This window comes from Dermacentor variabilis, chromosome 8, assembly GCF_050947875.1.
Source record: "Dermacentor variabilis isolate Ectoservices chromosome 8, ASM5094787v1, whole genome shotgun sequence".
In the NCBI taxonomy this organism is placed as follows: domain Eukaryota; kingdom Metazoa; phylum Arthropoda; class Arachnida; order Ixodida; family Ixodidae; genus Dermacentor; species Dermacentor variabilis.
Window position 1 is genome coordinate 66,326,188 of NC_134575.1, and position 23,582 is coordinate 66,349,769.

The following is a 23,582-nucleotide window of genomic DNA, read 5'->3' on the forward strand; positions in this document are numbered from 1 at the left end:
TTCAAGTTCCATTTTTGTGGCATTAATGCTGTTGCTCTGAATTATCAGCATTGCCAAGGTCTGCACACATGTAATTGAGTGAGATTGAAGACCTGAAAATTTTGCCTAAAATTGTTATACATATTTTCTAAGGAAGCTACTGTGAATGTGTACATTTTCAGTAAGTTTTCAGTTGTGCCGCAAACGATGATGAGTCCTTAAATATCTGTAGATGTTTTTTTTTTTTTTTTTGACAAAGAAGCAGCCAGTTAGGGAAAGGGCTCACGAAAATTGCATGAGAAGGTTATTCTGCTAACACTCAGTACCCCTGCATAGAAAATCGGTGGCATCTCCATTGCCCATGCTTTCTCCTCGTTTATTTTTCACTCAATACATGCCACAGTGGCTAAGGCATTCTGGTGCTGAGCTAGGGTCGCAGGTTTGATAGCCAGCCATGGTGACCACGTTCTAGTGGGGGCGGAATGTAAAGATGCTTGCGTACCTTGCTTCAGGTGCACATTTAAGAACCACACGTGTCTAAAATGAATCCAGGCACCTTCACTGTAACATCTCTCATAGCCTCTGCGTTGCTTTGGGATGTTGAACCCCAACAACTAATCCCTTTTCACTCAACGATGGCACCTAAAGCCTCTCTATACACATTTTGACCGACGAGGTTGAGTACCATCAACCTCCTCTGTGCTTCTCTCTTGCTCATTCACCCAGCTTTCAATGTAATGCAGAACTTTCATAGTTTCAGCTTCAGATTCCAAGCAGAAGAAACTCCGTATTTCCTATTTTTGTCAAGGTTAGCTTTTTTCCATGGTGTTACAAGAGAGAGAAATTTTAAGGAGGCAAAAGTGGGGAGGTCGGCCTGAGGGATTTGTGGGAACAACAGAGACGGGGTAGGAAGATGAAGGTGATATGCATGAGGTGCAAGATATGCAAGAGCTGCTGCACAGTGTACTGTTTCTGCGCACCGTGCACATACACATTGCATGGCATGTTCACCTTGAGGAGGGGGGTTTGAGGTTACTAAAGTGTAGCCAGGAGACCATCTATGTCGTGCATGATTTACACAGTAGTTCTCGCCACAGGTATGTTTTAACGAGGCAGCAGCTGCCTCAAAGCGTTAATTATTTGCCGTAGCATCGCTCTTATGATCGAGCATCATGGGGTTGTCTCGAAGCACTCTTGTAGTTCTTGTTGATATTCGGGAGCCTGTGGGAGTAAGTGTGACCATGCGTTTGTGTCCAGGCTTGCGCTGTTGACATTACACATTGCCTCTCGTGGTTCACTCGCAGCCTTTTTAGACAACTCTTGCTGGCTGGGTGTGACTGGAGCCGGGGGACTCTGGTTCTGCTCTTGAATTCGCTGGCAACGCGATGGCTTCCTCCACTTGCGAATTGACGCTGCCGAGCCTCCTTGTGCGACAAACTATTCATGTTTATGTGTTGCAATGTTGTGATTCCGTATTTTATCTTCAGACAATCTTCACAGTTTGCCTTGTGGGTGCCATCACAATTCGAGCATTTTGTTGCCTCGACTGTACATAAAGATTAGTCATAGTAGCCTGCACAGCAGAGACATGTTGTCTGGCCAGTGCTGACAACTTTAACATGGCCTGACATTAAGCATTTGAAGCACTGCAGTGATCGTGCACACCAGAGTACACCAAATGTCTCACGTAGCCCACCTTGGCTTGAGCAGGTACGGTGTCTCCCTCGAAAAGCAGCTTAATGCTTGCCGAGTGGCCGAACTGATAGAGATCAATGACCTTGGGTGGTAAAGACATCTTTTGCAACAGACGACTCCTGCCTAGTCCGATCGCCATGCACAATCAACGAGTGGACCTCCATATGCCCAAGTATGCGTGTGATTCTAAGTTCTTTTAGGGCAGCTTGCATCACTGTATCAAATTGTGACCGTGTTCTTTCTGGTATTGAACCAGACTTCTTTTATCCCTTGAGGGACCGCTTTTCCAATGTAAGTATCGACAATTTGCCGGTGTATAGAATTCAAATTCTTTAAGGTCTCGAGATACATGTAGTCAATCGTGTTAGTCGGACGAAGCAATCTGGTGGGCACTTGCCCACTCACATCTTTAGTTGTCCTATGGTGTTTTCTCTTCAATCCTTTGCCTCTCACAACGGGGAAGTCGCCGTTGGAGTCCACCTGCTTGCTGTTCGATAAGCAGGAGGTTTGAGACATGTCCAAGATGTGCCATTCCTGACATTACCGTATAGGAGCCAAAGTGCAAAGAGCGCTCAATGCCAAAGGGGCCGTGCCCACTAGCTGCTTCTGCCGAAAAGCATAATGAGGCGACCACTACGACAAAAACTATCGGAGCAAGGCTAGAAGCAATGTTTGCTCGCTTTGCTGGCATACAGACAACAGATGTACAGATCCTCACAAGTGACACTTCCAGGGCTCCATTGACATCTGTTACAACTGTGCTGAGCTGCTAACATGTGACAGTGAGCTGCAGTTGAAATGGAAATCCCACAAATAGAAATCGCAGAAGTGGAACTGGTGTGAGCAATAAATCGGGGAACAGCAACAAACATCATGGGTTGGTACTGTTTAGCAGAAGGGGTGGTGGCACATGGGTGTGTCTTTAGTGGCATCATCTCTATTGCAATGTAGTAGATAATCTAAATTAATGTGATTATATATATATATTTTTTTTGAAGCTTGAACTAAGGCTACGTCATCGCTGCTCTGTGTAACTTGTGCCCCACAGGTTCATAGCAACCTCTGGTAGTGCATAAACCAGCATGATTGAAAAATGCAGCAAATAGGCCGCTGAAAAATATTTTGCTGTTCATTCCAGATTGTGAATAGTACTAGCCTTTATCTGTCCCATCTTTCGTTTGCTGCAAACTCTGTGTTCCATGACCATGCTTCTTTTATACAGTACTCCATTATCACCTTTGGGGTTTAGTGCTGAATGTTCACGGGGCTCTACTGTCACTTTGAAGTTTCGATTTTGCCAAGACAGCTGCTACGTTTGTCCGTGGTATATTGTGCATTTCTCTGATTAGTCTGGGACTTACTATCTAAACTGTCAACTTTGTGGTGTAAATTTTGTATTTTCAGCACGGAATAGCCCAATGTCTGTGTCCATTTCACACTGTGGTATCATAAGCACACTTGGGGGCTAAAATGCATTGCCAACCAGGATTACGGTGCAATTGTGCAGCATAAAATGTAGTTAAACCTCAATATACAGTTAAACCTCGCAATAACGAAATTGGCGGGGAACGCGAAAAAGTTGGCTTTTACGAGAGAACGTTGTTGTTGCAAAATGAGACGGTACAGATAAGTAATGCGTCGCAGAACGAAACTTTACTGTCAAAATTCCGTTAGCCTACCTTGGCAAGCTTTGCTCGAGGATATTGAACCGCATTGCCGACAGTACAAAGTGCGCCGCAAGCATCGATAAGCAGTGGCAGCACTGCCACAGAACAGTATTCTCGGTCAGTTGCTTCCAGAGATAAGATCTCGTTTGCGAGATTTTGCGTAACTTGGCACCGGACGCAGAGCATCAGTGCTCCACACAAACAGCAGCATTTCTCCAGCGCACGCTGTTGCCCATAGACGCGGACGCGCCCTACGCCGAGCGCGAAAGTGCTCGTATCTCGTATACCCAAAGGCAATCAATCGAGATTACGGCCCCTTCATGCAAATCTAAGTCCGGTGCCGAATCCGCATGCGATGCCTGTCAAGTGGCACCGAAACCAACGTTCTTGAAGCAAGGGATGATATTCCCGGACGATCGCTCAATCACAGCCCGATGCATGGCACTCCATGCTGCGACCGCCATCTCAAGCGCCTTAAAGAATTCCGCGTCAGTGGGACGTGGATTTCCTTGTTTTTGCTGCATTCAGCTCATCAAGGTGCACATTAAGCACTGCACTAGGCGTTTAAAAACTTGTCACGTGCCGGTAGCAACATGCGTGCCACTTCGAACCGAACGGGCGATCATCAAACAAGATGGCGGCCATTATGTGTTTATGGCGCACGTTATCGCTCCCGGCGCTTGGTTGTTTTTGTAAACAAAACTGGCGGTGCCTGTGCAAGTGTGATGTGGTGGTATTTTATGTAATTTTAGTGCACAGCAATCGCATTTGAGGACATTTTGGATCCTGGTAGCCTTGTGCAAGTAGGTAATATGCAGGGTTACGTTCCGGCAAATTTAATTGATGCGGCATTGTAGTACAGCGATATTTCGTTGTCGTGAGAATTTAGTTGCCGCGGAATTTCGTTATCATTGGTTTCAACTGTATTGAGATCGGTAAAATCAGTAATTTGCTTTGTTATGTCGAATTTTCATTATTTGTCAATTCTACCTTTTATGCAAATAAGCACTGTAGCCGATGGATTTTTCTTATAGGGAAGGAGCCCCCAATTTTTCGAATTATCAGGCAATAGGAAAAAACAAATGACAACCATGCACAGCCATGGCCGCACTAGAAAAGGAGAGGTGTGCCAACCTTTCTTCCTTCCCTCGCGCTTGCTTGATTACATTACCGTGAGCTCGCTTCCCCCCCCCTCTCCTGCACGAGCGAAGGAAAGGGAGGGATGAGAATGAGCCACCAACCTTCTCGGCTCACCCTCATAGGCTTTCATTCACACCCAAAGCATGCAGGGCACTGGGTGTGACAGGATCTTATTGTACTTGGACTTTAGGCACAACATAATGTGACTCTGCTTCGGCAGTTGCTCTTAGTCGCATGATTTGAGGGGTGCGTTTCCAAGCAGCCACTTGTAATTCAACCATTTAACCATCTTTCACCGTGGAAGTTTTCATTTACTCTCTTAGTATTGGCGGCGAGGAGTTATGGAGTTGCCATCCATTGGAAGCGCCTCGCTGGCATAGTATGAGGAATCACGCGGCGCGCTCCTCATAGGTTTTGCTGTCAGCACTCACTGAAAACACCACACGCGAGCTCTCCCGGACATTTCTGTAAGTACTTTCGAAACGAGAGAAGTTTTTTACTGTCTAAATAATAATCTTGGGCAAACTGAAAGCACAGAATCATTTACAGACGCTATCTCTTTACCGAATACGTACGGTGAATGCCACTGCACGCGGTCGCCGCGATGGAGTCTCCCGAACCGGCTTCTTGCGTGAAAGGTAGGTAAACGCTGAGAGCAAACTATGTGAAATATGTTCTTATAGTGTTTGTATAACTAAATGGAGCACAATAGAATGAAGCCTCAATGCAGCGATCGCACAGATTCGCAGCAACCGACTGCGCATCTGCATGCTTGTCCGCACGCTGTTCCGCTTTCGCCGCGTTCGCGTTTTCGCACCGTGCCATGAGCTTTAGGCTGCAGAATATGAGCATTTGACAGTATACAAGCAACCATCGTTGCCTGGGCGCTATCAGAGCTGTTCAAAAATAATTTCATTGTAGAGACTTCGACGCCTACGGGACTGTGATGTGCCATTGCGACGATTCAATCTTTTTTTTTCTTCTAAATGCTTGGACATTTAAATATTATTTCTCGAGTTGCGTCGCACTGTATGTTTATCGGTGTTCTCAGGGTGCAATTTCCAGCTGCTTCTTTTTTGTAATCCAGTACAATAATTCATAACACAAACATGACCATATGTCATGCTTTTCTATAATGTGCTTCTTACCGCTCCCTTTCCACTCCAGTGAACTTGCCAGTATCTATAGCATGGACAAGTTCATAGACCAAACCGTCATGACATTAGTCGGGCAACGGACTCGGGTGAGCGTCTCAGTGTGTGTTTTCCGAAGATTGCAGACCCGGCGCTGAAGCTGAAATCTTCCTCGCGTCTCTGCTTACTGCATACCTGAGTTGTAGCCGATGACTGTTTGCCGGTTTTATGTTTCGCGAGCCAAGCTTCACGCAGCTTGTCCTGCGGCTACGTGTGAATAAGGCTGACACCGGGCTCCATTGCGTATGTCCGGCATTGCAGCATCGAGCAGTAGCCTACCATGTTGCGCGCCTTCAAAGGCAGCCACTACCTATTGTAGTGTTTTCAAGCGTTGTAAAGGAGACACTTGAACACTTGAAGCGGGAAAATCTCGCCACTAAATGAGGATGGAAGCGTACGAGGGAATTTAAACTCTCGTTTTCAGTTCGCTTTGGCGCTCCCAAAGCAGCTGACCTGGCCGCTATGTTCACGTGATCCCTAATAGCACGTCACGCCGACAGTGTCGCCAGCTTTTCCATTGGTGGAGCTCGAGGCCAATACCTTGGCAGCCCCAGTAAAATTTCGTTACATTGAAATCATGTATAAATGCACTTGGTTATATATTTAGGTTCGAAATATATATTGTTTTATGGATACGAAGTTACAAAAAGTGTAATATTTCATTATATTGAGAACTTTATGATATTGAAGCTCATTATATCGTGGTTTAACTGTACCAGATGGGGTTGGCCATGTGGTCGGCTACTTGCTGCATCCCCTAAATGTGCCATAATAAGCTTTCTCCATGCCATGGCTGACATGCTTCACAGTTGCATTTGAAACATGATCTAGTCAAGCACAGCACAATGCCATTAGCATTTTAGCCACTGGGCACATCTCAACAGACTAGCATTGCTGAAGAAAGGTACAGGCATCATGGCAGCCTACAGATATGGTGAGGCTGACAGCTAACTGAAACATGAATGTGCAGTTAGTTATTCACTCAATATCAATTACTTCGCCGACCTTTTTACACTCCAAATTTCACCCTGCAATGCTGCATTTAAAGTGAAGCTTTCTTTGCCTTTTCCCCTCACTTTGCATTTGCTGTCTTGTTGTCTTGCCAAATAGACATCAACTCATACCATTGGGCACATGCCCAAGTAGACCACTTGGGTCACTGGGCAGGTACAACTGGGTACGTGCAACAAGGTACGTGCCCATTCTCAGCCAATTCCCCAGAATGGGTGTTTTGATCGTAAATGGCTTTGCATCTGCAGAGCCTCCAAGGGGCATGCTGTTGGCTCACCTATATCAAGTGGCTTGGGGCATGGCAGTTGATGTGATAGATCATCTGATGATATGACAGATGATAGCCCCTGGTAACTCTGTAGATGTAGCACCATCTATGGTCACAACAATGGGTCTGTGCCACTTTTACACAGCGTGCATAGAAGCCTTAAATGTATTCACATATGTGCAGTACTCCCCTATGTGTTTATTATCAACACTCTTCCTTCAACAGGCAGCATGCATCATTTTCGTCTTTGTGACACAGAAAGCTTACAGCTACATGCAGTAAGGCTGCTGCTACCTAGCTGACTCGGACAAGCTTAGCATCACTTAGATTCCAACATTGCATTTTATCTGCATGCTTTCTTTTTATTGCAATGTTTCTGGGACCATGTCTTGATTATATTTTTATTGAATTTAGTTTTTGTGTGTACCTTCTCGGCTACTCAACCCGGCAGCTTGTACTGAGCCACCGTGCTAAGGCATTAGGCCAGCAGACCAAAATTATGGTTTAAACCATAAAGGCACCCTTCTAATTACTTTAGACCTAAAGCTCTGCTGATGATTGAACACATTAATTTGACAAAAAGTGCAGAAGTTGCCACTGCTCCACAGCAGCACGCAGTTTCACGTCTGCGCTGTGAAATGGCCCATAATGTTTCTGTACCACTGGACCATGGTTCTCTGCTAAAACACGCCTCCAATAACAATCATGTTAAAGAACAACCATGCAGGAATGTGCTCTGTTGTTTGCTTTGGGTTCAGTCTGGATTTGATTATTTTTTGAAGGATCAAAGCATTGATGCGGTGGAGAGGTCTTTCTCTTCTCAGTGCTGTGTCTGTGACAAAAATGCGGATCCATGTGCTAATTTGTAATAGTTTTGCTCACACCTTAATTGTCACTTCTAGCTTACTTTGACAAATTGTGGCAGTAGAATCATTCTGTGCTGCATTTGGCTAGCTGTTGAGGCAAGCGCATCCTTTAATTACACGTGCCATCAAAACGCCTGTGCTGCACCAACATATGAGCAGAGTCCCAACAGATATGGCTTCTGAAGTGCTCTTGGTAATAGAAGGAAATGAAAACACCATAGTGCAAACACAGAAAGGGCATTTATTGATCCTTTTATGCAGCAATTGCTGCTATCCGAAATACATATGAGGAATACTTCCTTGATAAGACAGTGATGAATCTTAAGTTTGGCTCACTATGCAAGGATACTGAGCAGATGTTCACCCATGCCCAGCACCTAAGTCATTCACAAGTGCAGTCCCATAAATTGAAACATATAAATGGTGTTGTTTTCACTCATATCGGTATCTATCGATACAATACAAATCATATAATTTTAGCCTAAAAAACATGTTTCGAGTTGCTTGCAGTTTCGAGTTTTAACTAACCAAAGAGGTGCCAGCAAAATTTGAGCCAAAGCTGTACCGTAGTAATGCAATATTTTGTTGTTGTCAATGGGCTGGTGATGCCTTGGGTAAGAGAAATGTGCCCATGACCTATATTTTGGAAGTGTATTTGCGATGTGAGGAAAACGTTTAGCATGAAATGGCTACTATCATTGTAAAGGCCATTTCATTAATTCATCCGTTTCCTCCAGAGTGTACATACAGAATGCACAAACAAATGTTGGGCCAATAGACGAAACTAATGTAGGCCCAGTTCTCCATTTTTCGTATGCTCAAGCTCAAGTTACATCAAGGGTGCAAAGGCTGATGGATGAAGTCAAAACAACAAATTTTGGGCAATAATTGCAAGGGAACCAAAACTCAAAGCGTTATTGGTGCAGACTTCGTTACCTGACTATAATTTACCACTACGTGAGGCTACATGCTGTTACTCGATTTCAAGGGGGAATGCAACTAATTGAACCATTTTCTATTGTTGTCCTTGGCTGATGTTGGGTTCTACAGTCCATTTGCCATTTGTAGTGCACGCATTTGCATATATGAAGGGGATCTGAAGTTAGACGAATGCCATAACTTTGAAAAGCGGCAACATTTCACAAAGTCGAGTAGCACAGCTTTCGATAGGCTAGACTGCATGCAAAAGTGGCTTGCGCTCTTGAGTTTTCCAGGCCACCATGAGAGATTGACGCGCGTCTCCTTCCTGGACGCTGATGCACCTGATCAGAGCAAGGTCTGGTGTTTCAAATGGTCACAGCTGTGGCAGCCATAAAATTAAATGCTTGACAAAAGAGATCCAGAGAATGCTTGAGAAGTTGGGCACAGTTTGTGGCACTGAAAAGAGCTTCAAAAAAGAATGTGCATCCAGGGCAGCAGGGAATGCAGTGTAGTGTGCAAAAGTGGCCAAAACTAGCGGAACATTTCAGCCATTCTCACAGAAGAAGGCAGAATACAGGAATGCCCCACATCTGTTCCCAAGAGACGAGAGGCCACATGTGAAATACAAATAAAATAGTACGATTCTGAATCATTACAAGCATTTTTCTTATTTTGCATTTTTTTTAAAGCAATGTCCGAGTTTTCAAACACTATCATTCTAGATTACGTTATGCAGACTGTTTCGGAAAACTTTCGGGGGTTAAATTTTTTACAGGTTGCTACTATGGACTCAGATATCCAAGTTTTTCTTTCCTTCTTACGGTAAAAAATAATATAAAAATTTGAACACAAGGTGAAAAAAGTGCACTTCTAGTGAAGCCAATTATACACAATTATTTTTCCATAATAATTACTGAAGTTTCAAAAAATAGCTCCTTAATAGCATAGTTTGGGCCTCCATAATGTTATATGATGCATAAAAAGGCTTGTCTTTCTTAGTCACTTGAAATCTTGAAATGCCGTAACTGTTGAAAAATTATTCATTAGGATAATTCATTTAGCTCTGGCCCTTATTATGGCTTCAAACATGTAATCCAATTTTATTAAATTTGAGCAAGCAGCTCAAAAATTCTTTCATGGCCATCCCCACTTTAAGAGGGCCCTGTGACCCTAATTATGCAAGTTCGTTTTTATTCCAGTTTTGCTTCTTGTAGGAGCTGACGATGCTTGAACAGCAGTGAAAGCTCTGAGATCAAAGCACAGTAATCCCTCTTTATAACAAAATGGCTTTACTCGAAATATTGCTTTATTATAAATTTCTTCCGGTCCCGACCCAGATGCAATGCATTTTAAGCCACCTTGCTAGAATGCACGAAGAGCTTGACCCGCTTAGAGCAAAGTGGCGAGCTGAGGCATCGCCACCACTGAGTGGAAAAGTTTTCCTGACCCTTTGCGATGCCAGAAAACTGCGGTCTCTTGGATGCCAAAAAGCAGCCAAAAGACTGTGGGCAGACTTGCGCCATAGCAATCCATGGGGTGCACTCGATGAGCAACGTTTTACCTCTATAAAGAACATTTCTGGCGCCGAAACATGCCGAAAAGCACAAAAGAAGTGTCCCTCCGATTATAAGTGCCATGCTCGACGCGAGGAGCTACATTAACAAATTGGGAAGTGGGATTTGGGGAGGTCGGTCTAGAAATTTGCTTGCCGTGCGCCATAATCAACCTGCATCACAATAAAACGCCGCCCCTAGCTTTGTTGCACTTTTGACAGTGCAGTTCGACCGATAACTCGCCAAAAACACGAAAAACCCGAGTGTCGCCAGGGGCAAGTCGGGCTGTCAGCATGGCGGGTCAATGCAAGCTGGTGTTTCCCCGGCGATTTTTTCGAGCCAGTCATGCTCGATACGTGCCATCCAACTTTAGACAAATGGTCTAAATTCTTGGTAGAGTCATTGAATTTCGTTCCTAGACATTTTTCAATGGCAGAGGCACGACGGTGCGCGAACACTGACACTAGAACTGTAGAATTAGCACAGTGTCGTCAACAATGGTGTGCCGAAAAACTCTCGTTTTGCAAACGTCATGGCTGCACACCTTGGGAGAAAATTGCCCAGTGACCATGCAAAGCCCCTACTGCAAAAATGTTCAGTTTTCATGATTGCACTGTGTACCCACAATGAGCGGCTAATCGTTTTTTGAGCACAACAAACACAACTTTGGACTCAGCCATGGCATTTGCAACGCTTTCCAGTGCAATACTCTTGTAGTCTTCCGTGACCTCCTCCCCCCCCCCCCCCCCTATAACAGTGGCCACTGCTTTCTCCTCCTCATTTGCTCTCCAGTCTGCAAGCCGTTTGGATGCCAGTCACTCCTCTCACTCGCCTTCATGTCAGCTCCTCACCTCCTCACTGCCACTTTCGACGTCGCTGCTCCTCCAAAGCTGCCCTCTTCTGGCCTGCCCCCCCAAGCACAATCTTTCACCAACTGGTACACTTTCACGGTTCCTGCTTCTTGGTCTCCACAATCCGATCGCCTTTCTTCCATTACACGTGAAGCTGATGCCAAGCCTGTCATAGCAACCATCGCCATCACCAGCGTGCACTGAGGAGGAAAGCCTGATACCCTGACGACATTTTGAAGCTTCTGCCTTCTGCGTTGCCCGCCGCGTTCAGTCACTTTGGTGCTGACAACGCATGCATTTGGATCCATGCTGCAGGCTATGTGATTGTGTGTTATTTGGAGTGCTTTGTTAGGCATTTCTTGCATGTGCTTTTGTGTGGCGAAAGTTTGGAGCGCAAAGTTCTGCTGATAAAAGAAGTGGGAAAAAGCAGCCGGCAGAAAACTGACATCGCGAAGAAAATCGGCATACAGCCGTCTACTTTATCAACTGTATTGAAAAATGAGGAAGCTGTGCTGGATGGCTTTGAAAGAGTTTCTCGGCAAAGAGAAAGAGAAATTGCGATTCAAAATACCCCTAAGTGGAAGGTACACTTCTACAGTGGCTGAAGAATGCCCGGAGTGCAAATCTCCCCATACATGGACCTGCACTTATTGCAAAAGCCAAAGCTCTCGCCCTCCAAATGGGCCATAAAGATTTTAAGTGCAGCAATGGCTGGCCTGAGTGGTTCAAGAAACGACACAGCGTGACCTCAAAGTCGGTCGTTGGCGAAAGCGCAGCCATGAACTGTGACACTGTAGACGTATGGCACCAATATCGCTCCAAGCTCTACTTGAAAAGTATGAAGGCAAAGACATCTACAACCTAGATGAGGCTGCATTTTTCTACAAGATGCTACCAGATTGCGCGTTCACTACTGCTGGCGAATCCTCATCCAGAGCAAAACAGAGCAAGGCGTGTGTCAAAGTGCTGTTTGGTACCAATGCAGTAGGCGAGGACAAGCTTCCCTTGTTGATACTGAGGACAGCGGAGAAGCCGCGATGCTTCTGAAATGCAACTATTCACAAGGAATGAATCTACAGAAGTAACAAGCGAGCATGGATGACTGCTGCTATATTTGAAGACGTGCGCCTTCTGGATAGATGGCTCGATGCGCAGAATCGGCTAGTGCTTTTAATAATTGACAATTGTCCGAGCCACAGGAAGATCGACAACCTCAAGGCGATTGCTGTGGAAGGTTTGCCTGCAAACACAACTGCGGTACTGCAACCCATGGATCAGGGAATCATTGATACCACCTGGAAACTGTACCACAAGGCTCTTTTGCAGTGCATGCTCACAGCGTATGATACCAGCAAGAGGTACAACATTGATTTGCTTGGTGTGATCCATTTGCTATACTTTTCATGGAAAGAACTCGAGCCTTTGAAGGTCGCCAACTGCTTTGCACACGCCAGCTTTTCCTGGGGCCGTATTCTGAAACGTCCGCCTTCCGCGAAAGTTTCGCCGCCGCGAAAGTCGCATTCAATAAGCCAAGCGAGGGCCCAATGGTTAGCTTGCATCTCTCAATCAGTAGTGCAGTAATCAAACTTATCGCAGCACCTGAGTCCAAGATACCTTTAAACGTTTGTCTGTTGATGGTGAGAGGAAAAGTAAAAATGCCCGCTTCTCTAGCACGAGACACCTGCTTAATCACTGATGATTGCTCGCGGGCATTGGTGTCGCCAGTTGATCGTTTTCCTGCTGTTTTGGACTGGTGAACCCAAATCCCTCCTGCTGCTTCAAAATTTCTGCAGTTAGTGTTAGATGACACTATGTGACAAAATGTCCACTTATAAAGCAGTTCAAGCACAGTTTATTAATTCTGGAGGTATTCTCTTGGGATCTGTTAAAAACTCGTGGTGAATAATAAATCGGATGCCTCGGAGGCGTCTTCACGTTCGCATGTTCCCCTTGAAGCAGGTTTCTCTGTGGCACTTGATTCTCTGAGAAACTGCTAAACTCTGTACACTGACGATTCCACATAGACTTCCGAGGCGAACGCTTTACCAAAACGGGACGTTCCGCTGTCTGCGGTGTGGGAGTTCCAACTCAACCAGAACCTTAACGTTTTCCTCAGAATTGCCAATTTAGTTGAAGCGCAGAAAATAGTTTATCATGTCATTCAGGTCCTTCAAATTCTTGTCAAAGAAGTGTTTCTTGGCCTTGGCTTGAAGCATAGCCATGATGACCTGACACTTCTCCTGTTGCAATACTGTATCATTACATTGTTCCATGAGGCCCAACTTGCAGTATGCGAAGTCTGTATACGACTCTCCAGCTCGTTGTGTAGCGCCGAACATTCGCTGCTTAGAGGTTACCTCACAGTTTACATTGTAATGGCGGCAGAACGCTACCTTCACACCTGCCCATGTAGTGATATTGGCCATCTTTATGTGGTGGCGCATCCATGTGAAATCCTTAGCTGGGAGGCTGGAGATAATGAAATGTATCATGACCTCTTCATGAATGCTGAAGGATTTGAACCAAAGATAAACTTGATGAAACCAGGCGGTGTCATCTTTCCCAAGATTTGGTAAAAAGCTAGCCATGGAACTTTGGAAATCAGTCGCAAGCGTCTTGACACTCTTGGAGTATCTTCGTCTTTTGCTTTGCTGCATTGGTTTCCCGAGCCGCATTTAGTACCGCATTTATCACCACATTGCTCAGGGCTCAGTACACATGAGCCATGATAGCTTTGGGTTATAATTTAAACATATCAGGAGACAATAAGAAACTGGAAAGGTGACGACCTATCCAGTTGTTGGTCGAGAAAGCTACAGATGGAGAATCCTTAGAATTTCTCGACCAGATATCTGAAAGGAGGTGTCTGATGGCTATTCTGTTCATCTTGTAGTGGTACATACATTGATATTGGTACACAGTTTTGGTGTCCCATGGTCGAATTGTTTTCACTGGGAAACAAAGTACAAGAGAAATACAAAATGAAAAACGCATAAATGAGCATAGAAACCAGATTCTAAAAATTTTCAGTGCCGTCGACTTCAAAAATTTCTTGGTTGTGTCTTCATGCATTTTCTCTCTGTGTGTTTTACGTGTGTACAGTGTGGTGTCAAAAGTTTACGGGCTGTGAGATCTCTTAATGAACTGAATATTTCTACAGCCTGGTGCTCGAATTCCCACTCTGTGCTATATATAGTATCTTAGCGTTTGACACCTTTTCTGGCTGCGGTCATTTTCTCGGATTCTGCGGTCTTCAAACTTTTGACACCGACTGTACATACTTGTACTTGTGGAGTAAAAATCGCTTGGAGGACGACACCATCGCGTGTCTATTTTTGAAAACTATCTTCGCTTCGGTGCAGTTTAGTTTGAATAGTGTATGACGAGGAAGAGGTGAACCGGAAGGCTAGGCGGGCCACGTGGCCCGCTGCCCTAGATCTAGGGATAAATCCCTAGGGCGGGCGTCACTGCACCGCAAGCGGCTATGGTTAGACTGGTCGGACGGGACTTTGGAAAGGTCGAATTTCCAGCGGGCTCGGCAGACTTGGCGGCGCCGTCGCGGTGTTGCCGACTCAGACCGGCGCGCTGAAATAACGGTCTTTTCGCCGACTCAGTGCAGCGGGGCGAAAGTTAAGCGTTGCGCCAGTCAACCAGAAGGAGAGCTTCACCATTGTCCACCTCTGACAGCCCTCATCGCGACGCAGACTGAATGGAAGCTGCACCGAACACGCAGCCGGTTCTCGTTGCTGATGGCACGAGCCTCAGCCTTCGCTGTTACGCGAGCCTAGCAGCTTGCTTAGGGATGCCGCTTCTAGTGGTTAAAATCAGTCGCGAGTCTTGCGACGTTTCACTGGAGAAAAGTTTCATTCTGAAACTTCGTTTTTTTTTTTTCTGTTCCTTTCCTAGTGTAGATGATTGGCAGTTCGCACATTTCAGCGCTTCGTTCCTAAAGTTTACATCGACGCACTTCTGCCGCACGCGTGGGCTCATTTCACAAGGTATACCGTTCCTCAATCGTTCATAACCCGCATATTTTTCGCGCTCGAAGTCGCGTGCTGGAGTGTACGCGCACAAGATTTCCCCGCTTACATTTCGACGCACTCGCGCTTTACTGACTGCGTTCTCGGGAAACACAGCCTGGAATCTCAGGTGGGGCGTGTTTCTTTCAACCATGATTTGTTTTCTGAAATTTTTTTTTGTCTTTTATTTCCTCGCACGTCTGCTCGTGTCTACCCGTGTCGTCTGCCAGGCTGTTTCCTTCCGTTGCTGCTTGGCGCTGCGCCACGCGTGGGTCAGCGCTGAGACGCGCGCCTTTCTCCCTCTCCCTCTTTTCTCCTGAGCGCGAAAGGGAAGAAGCGGGGAAGAGTTTCGCGACTCCGGCTCTGGGCGAAAATGAGTGCTCGGGGTTCTATTCCCGGTCGGGCACGCCCTCAAAATAGCGCCCACGCCTGTCAGAAGAGGGGAAGGGGGGGGCGAGCGTGTATCGGCGTGCATTGCACCGTTGCGAGCGGGAGTAAAAGAGGGGAGGGCGTTATTGCTGCGCTCGCGGTGCAGCTAGGGAAAGCCAGCTTTTAGGAGTTAAGCGAGCTGGAGTCCGGTGAGAGGGTGTGACAGGAGAGAGAGGAGGGATTCGGAAGCGTAAACCTGGCACCCGCTTCAAACTCCCAAAGCTGGAGAGCCGGCCGGCCACGCAGTCGGTTCTTTCGTTCCCTCCCATCAACCTCCTCACACCTCCCTCACAGTTGATCTCGAGGAAGGCTCCAGCGTCTATCTTGGAAACGGGCACACTTTCGCCCCGTGACCCGTCGACGACGCGGCTGCTCTGAGGTAATCGATGCTGAGTTCTTGACATGCCAGTTTATAATCTCCATTATGTACAGTTATGTACACGGAACTTTTCTCAGTTCTGTTGCGTGTCTCTTGGTCATTGGATCTGACTCTGTTCCTTAAATGGACAACCACATAGGGGAGCAGTGTTTTGGCTAGCAGCAACGCAAGTAGATTATTTTTGTTTGCATTTGTTATTATTGTATTGTTTTTCTGTCAATGTTTCAGCTTGTTCTTTGCAGTGACAGGATTGTTTGCCAGTTGCGAGTATTATCTGACTTTTCCTGCTTGCCTATTGCTTTTAAAGTGAAAGTGCCATATCTAAATACAGATCTTTGTGCTGACATATTTAAGCCTTGCAGGTAGCCTCTTTCTGAGCATAATTATTGTACAAATGCATATGAATGCTCTTGGTTCTTAAATTAGTAGATAATTCTGGCATAAACTTTCTCTTTGCCTTTTAGCAGTTTTGTGTGTTTGTTTCTCTGATCATCTGCTTGACTTAGCAGAAATACTAGTATGGAGTTCAGCCTTTGATTTAATCTTGCTTATAACTTCTCATTACTAAATTAGTTTTCCTTCAGATGGTACAGGTTTGTTGGAGGTGCATGTCTCTATGCATATTTGCTTCTTTTCAAGCAGAAAAGATGTTGCGAACGATCGTAGTCATGTTATAAGCAAATTTTTTTGCAGCCTAGACATCATTTCTAAAATATGCATGAAGTTTGGTATGCAGCTCTTGTTTGAGACCTAGAGGTAGTGAGGTTTGGGGGCATGATAAATGAAGCTCCGATGGCCAAAATTAACTCTTAGCTCTCCACCGTGGCATAGCTCTCAGGTTACTTTGGGACATTAAACCTCCATAGTCATTCTAAGAGCAGTGTGCTATCTTGTTTGTGACACTAATGCATTAAACATGCAGTTTCTTATTTTGTTTTCATGGCTTTGTTCCTGTGTCTCTCTTGTGCAGGCCTCTGGGCGGCACACTGCAGACTTACTTTGAGAACCTCTCACTTCGAGGGGAAACAGCACGTGGGCTCAGCTTTGGTGGTGGAGCTCCGACGGACTTCATTCCCTTCACCCCCGTAGATCCGTGGAACCAAAGGACCAGGAGTAAGTGCAGCAGTTATGGCAATATAGTTTTCATAAGCCGTGGATATGAGCAAAGCTATCTTCTGTACTTATATTGTGTAGTCACTTCAGTTCTCCTACTATTTCCTTCCTCTTCTCGTCTTCTTTCTTGAGGCACTCTGCGATAGTTTGTATGGGTGTGTGAATGTACAAACTTTTTATACAAATAGGACACCATTGTTTTGAGTCAAAAGTATTCAGTTCAGGAATTTGATATTCAGTTATGGCCAGACATACGGGTTGGCTACAATTGTTAGAACCTACTTGTAACAAAGAAAGGCCTGTGCATGTGATCCGTGAGCTACTTCAGATGTATGTTGTAAGTGAAAAAGGAACTGTAGTCACCTTTCACTTTTTGCTCAGTGGAAAATTGCCCAGCTGAAAGGACTTCCAAGTAACATTGTGTGTAATGAAGGAAGTATACAAAATTGTTTATCAAAATTGTTTTGTACCACCTTCTCTCTCCACATACCTTTTCTACTTTCAAAAGCAGAATAATGTATATTTGATTCGATACTCAAAGCCTGTATTTCCTGATATGTTCAGTTTGATGCAACTTAAAAAGTTGAAAATTTTTCAGCACCCCTCATAGCATGCAATCCTGTCTTTTCTTTGTGTGCACAGCAAAGTATAAGTAAGTATCTTGTGCCAACGCATGTAAATCGATGTGGTGCTTTTCCTGAGCAATGCCACGCTATATAGTAGTGGAGTTCGTTATAAATAATAATAATAATAAAGTGTAATAAATAATAAAAAAATTGTGCACTTTATTGATGTGCATTATTGTATTGTATTGGGATATGCGTGCGGTATTAAGGGATAAGAAGAGAGCAGATTGGGTGAGGGAACAGTGCGAGTTAATCACATTTTAGTTGAAATGAAGAAAAAGAAATGGGGGGGGGGGCATGGGCAGGACATGTAATGAGAAGGGAAGATAACCGATGGTCATTAAGGGATACGGACTGGATTCCAAGGGAAGGGAAGCATAACGTGGGGCAGCAGAAAGTTAGGTGGATGGATGAGGTTAAGAAGTTTGCAGGGACAACATGACCACAGTTAACACATGACCGGGTTAGTTGTAGAAGTATGGGAGAGGCCTTTGCCCTGCAGTGGGCGTAGCCATGCTAATGATGATGATGATGGTGATTGTATTCCTAGGTATCGATGTACGAGAATGCGCAAGCCTAATTATTAGCATAAAGCCAGTGTTAGCATTACTCGCCATGGTCGCTCAGTGGCTGTGGCAATTTTCTGCCGAGCACAAGGTCGGGGGTTTGATTCCTGGCTGAAATGGTATAGCACTCACATGCTGAGATTTAGGTGCTTGAACGGCACCAGGTCAAAATTAATCCAAAGTTCTCACTAGGTCATTTCTCACAGCGACTATCCGGCCTTAGGACCTTAAATGCCTGCCACGTCTGGCCGGGTCAGAAGACAACTTATGGAACAAGAAGAAGCCTTTGATGTAGCACACTTGCCAATCAGAAGAGGCATCAAAACACGAACAACCACATGTGGCAACAGTGTTGTTTCTTTTAACAACCATCCGGACCAATGAGCAGCTGTAGAGATAGCACTTTTTAGGTGGCACATGTGACACTATTAAAATTCTTAGTTCAACTTTGCTTCATTTTATAGTTATGTAAGAAGGTAGGTGACATGCAAAGCTAAAGCACACAACCCCCCATAAATCAATCGGTAAAGGAGTTTTTGCATTGTTGATATTTACAAACATTTGCAGCTTACATTCTGAGCTCAGCTTGAGATTGCCTGTATTTAGCACCTTTTTGTTGAGAATGGTGCTCTGCAAATGTCTTCAAAACGGCTTTCTGCTAACTGTGACTACTGAACATCCTTGCTGAGCAAAGGAAGTATGTTCTGTCATTGTATCACAGCGTATCTGTTACACATCCACACTAGTGGATTACTCACTGAGAAATGCAAGTAGAAGAAGCTCGTGTTTGATTTGTGTAGGTTCCGTATCACCCCCTGAACAAGGGAGGCAACCAGCACCACCTGTGGCTCGAAACATGTCTTCGGAGACTGCAACAGAGCCAGCTACAGAGGAAGCCACACGGCCTGCTTCAGATACGGCAGCAGCTGACAGCAATGGGGAGATTGAAGACCGGCCGGCACCTGTCCGAAAGTCTCGGCGATACAGTGACCCACCTGTGTTCTACCCACAAGTCGACGTAAGTCAGTTGCTTGCCTTTTGCCTTAGAACTTTTTTCTCACAGATTGCGCTGCTTGCATATTATTTTAGCTCTGCATACTTACAGTTTTCTAACAACAGAAGAAGAGTGCTAAAATGCCCGTGTGCTAAGAATCTGTAGCATATTAAAGGACTTCGAGTTGTCAAAGTTAGAGCCCTCTATTGTGACATCCTGCATAGCTAGGGTTCGGTGTTTTCAATTCAGTCAGACTCCCAGAAATGCAATACATGAAATGTTCGCCAGTTCATATTAATGAGACAGCAGTTAAAAGCTCAAAACCGGGCTTGCCGTCTCTGTTGCTCGCCAACAACAGTTGACAAAAGTTGTTGTCAGGTGACCTCCTCATCCTCAGTTTGCCCCTTGCCACAGGATTTGAGCTATTGTCTCTGTGGCAGTGGGTGCCTGGACGCACTAACCACTGCGCTATTGCACAGCTTTGGTGCTTGGTGATTTGTGTGGGGTTTTCCTACACACTACACAAACACTGAATCGCACAAATGGCAAAAGTCTTGTTTCCATGAAAGAGGGAGATTTTCAGAAACTACAGCAGAAATACTGTGAACAGTTGAGGAATGATCAATGGCACACAAAGGCATGTCCACACAAATTGGAAGAAGGAGTAAGTCAAAAGTTTTCACCTGTTTAGTGAATAGGTCCGATAGCTATTTTCTTTTTCAGCTTGCCACCACACATTGTGAAATGGGAAAACCAATAAAAATTAGCATGCTAAGTAGTTGTAGATATGGCAGTGAAAAAAAAAAAAGTTAGTAGGCTTTCTTTAAAATGAGCTTGGCTAAGACAGACTGTCTATATAGGCTTAGCAGCTCAGCTATGTCTTAGTTTTCATAGATGCAGTGCTTCTGTTAAGCTAAGCTTCTGATAAGACCAGATTGTGAAGGTCACTTGATGTTTATCTTAGAGTCTGCAGTACGTGTTCTTGCTTCCTCTGAGAAACAGCTCGCATTGTTAGTTTTCTTTTTATAATTTTGTGGAGCTTAAACAGCTGCAGTGCAGAATGGATGGGCACGTACAGAATGTCTCGATTATAGAAAGCACATATTGTTGCTAAAACTTTTTTTTTCTTTCTACTTGTTCATTTCAAGGACTGTACAATGAGTGGCGCAACAAAAAATAATAGGTGTAATGCCAAGAAACAAGAAGATGGTGGTGGTAATTGAACACCGAGGGTAGCCGATATTTTAGTTCAGGTTAAAAGGAAGAAGCAGATAACGGTGGTCTCTTGGAATGACGGAATGGGCGCTGAGGGAAAGGAAACCCAGTTGAGTACGACAGAGTAGTTATTATGGTGTGATGAAATTAGGAAACTCGCATGTTAAAGGTGCAGTCAGCTGACGCTAAACAGGGATAATTGTAGACTTGCACAGTTTGTTTGGCATTTTGTCAAAAAGCTCTAGCTGTCAAACTTCCGTGCAGGGTGCTGCTGCACTGAAAGAACTGGAGGGTCACCTGGAGAGCGTCATCAATGACCAGGAGCGGTCAGCACTCAGGGAGCTGCACGAATACCTCGTCACGGACAATGGAGCATGGGCCCTTGGAACACCGCAGCTCGACCTGTTCAGTATGTTCATCGGTTTGTTAGTAATTAGTTAGTTTGTTAGGTGCTGTTTTGTTAGCCACTAGTTTTTGCTGTAGTATGTGCATGTGTTCATGTGCATGCACGTGCACGCATGTGCAGAAACTGTGGTCGAAGCTATTTACTTCAACATGTTGAATTGTTACTCGTTAAGTTTGTTTACTGTACTCACAGACAACTTTACGCGGCAGTGAAGGGAAAGCTGCAATGGCAGTACTTCTGCATGCGTTACTCAGTAAAGTAGTCTGGCAGTGTTTGATAGTGCCTTTTTCATTTTCTTGGAGCAGCTATTGAATCAGTGCAGCTAGCTGTGTGCAATGGTTTTGTATTTTCCAAAACATGAAATGGGGGCAATGTGAAAAAATAAACTTGAAATTTAATAGTGTGGAATATTTTGTCTTATTTTAACACAAGTGGTTTGGTATATAGGATGTTCAATGTTTTCTGTTTCCAAGCTTAAACAAGTGCAAGTGAGACTGTGGGACTGTTTTTACGAGCGCTATCACACCTATGCTTTGCCTCCGTAGCTTTCCATTAATTGGCAAAGAAAGTTGGCCACAAGTATGTAGCCACTTTTCTTTGCAGTACCCTACGTCTACTAGCTGCAGTTTATCAGATTATTTTTTTCCTCTCCTCATCAGTCCAAGTTGAGGTAAGGATATATCGCCAACATACAACTAGACCACTGTTCATTCCATGAACTGTGTTGTGTGTTGTGGTGTTAGTAATTGGTCCACCACATAGAATTGAGAGGGAGAATGTGCCAGCTCTGGAACCTGCCCACTGCAATGGCTCTGTGATCGTGGTGTTCTGCTGCTGAGCCTGGGAGCCTGTTGCTGGTTCAATAGCTGGCTTTGGTGGCCAGGTTGTGATGGGGGTGGAATGTAGCAGTGCTTGTATGCATAGTATTAGCTGAATGCCATAAAGAGCCCCAGTTGCTCAAAGTTAATCCATAGCACTAAAGCACTCTACCAAGCTTTTCTCTCAGCTTACTGCAGACATACTGTTTTGGACATTAAACCCCAGTTGTAATTACTTGCCAAATTTCAGACCCCCAGTCTTAGAAATGGATGGTCCTTACACTGAGCAATTCAGTAACGTAACTTTTTTTTTTAATATGCAGCCATGAAAAGACTATGTGGGTGCGCGGGTTAGCAGGGTCACCTTAATTTAGCTTCTTTCTTTAATTAAAAGCACTGTGTACTTTGGATACCTTCCTCAACCTCAAGAACTGTAGAATTAGTAACACCCTCATTTCACTGATTCTAGAGTGCTGGCAGACAGATGCTTTTTCAATAACATTGGGCTCTTTAGAGTTGAACCACCATGTAACGCACCACAGCACTGAAGGAACTTGAGGGACACCTGAAGATCATAACCAATGACCAGAAGCGGTCAACGCTCAAGGAGCTGCACGAATACCTCTTCTTTTTTTTTTCTAAAGCTCCTGCCTCACTATCTCATACTCTGACCTCCTCCTGTCTGCCTGCTTTCTGCAGACAAGTTGCTGACCGACCCTGGCCTGTCGTCGGCCGTGCGACTGTCGCTCCTGCGGGTGCTTCAGGCAGCAGCACTTAAGGAGGACGTCATCCTGTTCCTGCACCAGGACCGCAAGAGCCACTGCATCATGAGCTACGTGTACCGCATCGAGAGCCTGTCCCCCGAGGAGCAGGACGAAGTGCTGAAACTGGTGTGTGTGCTAGGCTCCTTTCCAGTCATCTGGGGGCAACAAAGCAGCAATGGACTTGAGCTGGCGAAGGCGGCAGACACACACAGGCACTATTTGCATCTACGGAAAGACACACAGGGAGATGAAGAATCACACACGCATACAATGAGCGCTGACTAACAACTGTTTGTTTCAAGCATGGGATTCATAAAAAATTTTAAAAAGGGGGGGGAAAGGGAAACGACTTGTTGGTCTGCACTTGTCGTATGTGTCTGGTGTGCTCCTTTTTCATCACATATGCCTTTACATAACACTGGGCTAGAGTTGTACTACTAGCCACGTGCTTTGCTTTACTCCACTAGAGAACATATATTAATGCGAACATCTATAATAAGTATGTAAAACTGTGTGCACATCAACCTAAGGAATGTTCCAAGAAAAAAATAAAAAACACATAAGACATACATGAAAATATTACAGTTGAGCCAGTTTATAATATAGTGCTGCAAAAAGATGGCTGTTATCTCAGGAGTTCATTATATATGGACTTGCCCTAAAAAGTGCTAAAAAATTAACGGCTCTGAAGCTGACGCCGACAATTTATTTATTTATTTATTTATTTATTTATTTATTTATTATACATACTTTCAAGGCCCTAAGGCACTACAGAAAGGAGTGGTACATAAGCAATGTAATATGCAGACAATGATATGCAGGCAATGTTAAGCAATAGTGTGGTATTCTGCTGTTTTGAATGAAGTTACATCTGTGATCTGAATGATGGAAGCAGGAAGGTGGTTCCAGTCGGCACTTGTGCGGGGTAAAAAAGAATCATGATACTTGTTCGTTCGGGAGGATGGGACGGCAACTTTATATCTGTGGTCAGAACGGGATGAAGTGTAGGAAGGTGGGGTGATAAGTTGATTCTTGAGCACCTGGTTTGAGTGTTAAACCTTGTGAAATAGGCAAAGACGAGCACATTTGTGGCGTAATGAAAGATCTGG

General features: G+C 44.8%; 1 protein-coding gene across 1 annotated transcript in view; it reads left to right on the forward strand.

Moving 5' to 3' along the window:
• The window catches only part of LOC142590296 (uncharacterized), a 52,176-nt gene that overhangs the window by 20,433 nt on the left and 8,161 nt on the right, over positions 1-23,582 (forward strand). Inside the window, exons 5-8 of the mRNA XM_075702305.1 lie at positions 16,942-17,084; positions 19,077-19,294; positions 20,750-20,894; positions 22,409-22,599. Coding sequence (XP_075558420.1) covers positions 16,942-17,084; positions 19,077-19,294; positions 20,750-20,894; positions 22,409-22,599 — 697 coding nt within the window. The remainder of the gene's footprint in view (positions 1-16,941; positions 17,085-19,076; positions 19,295-20,749; positions 20,895-22,408; positions 22,600-23,582) is intronic.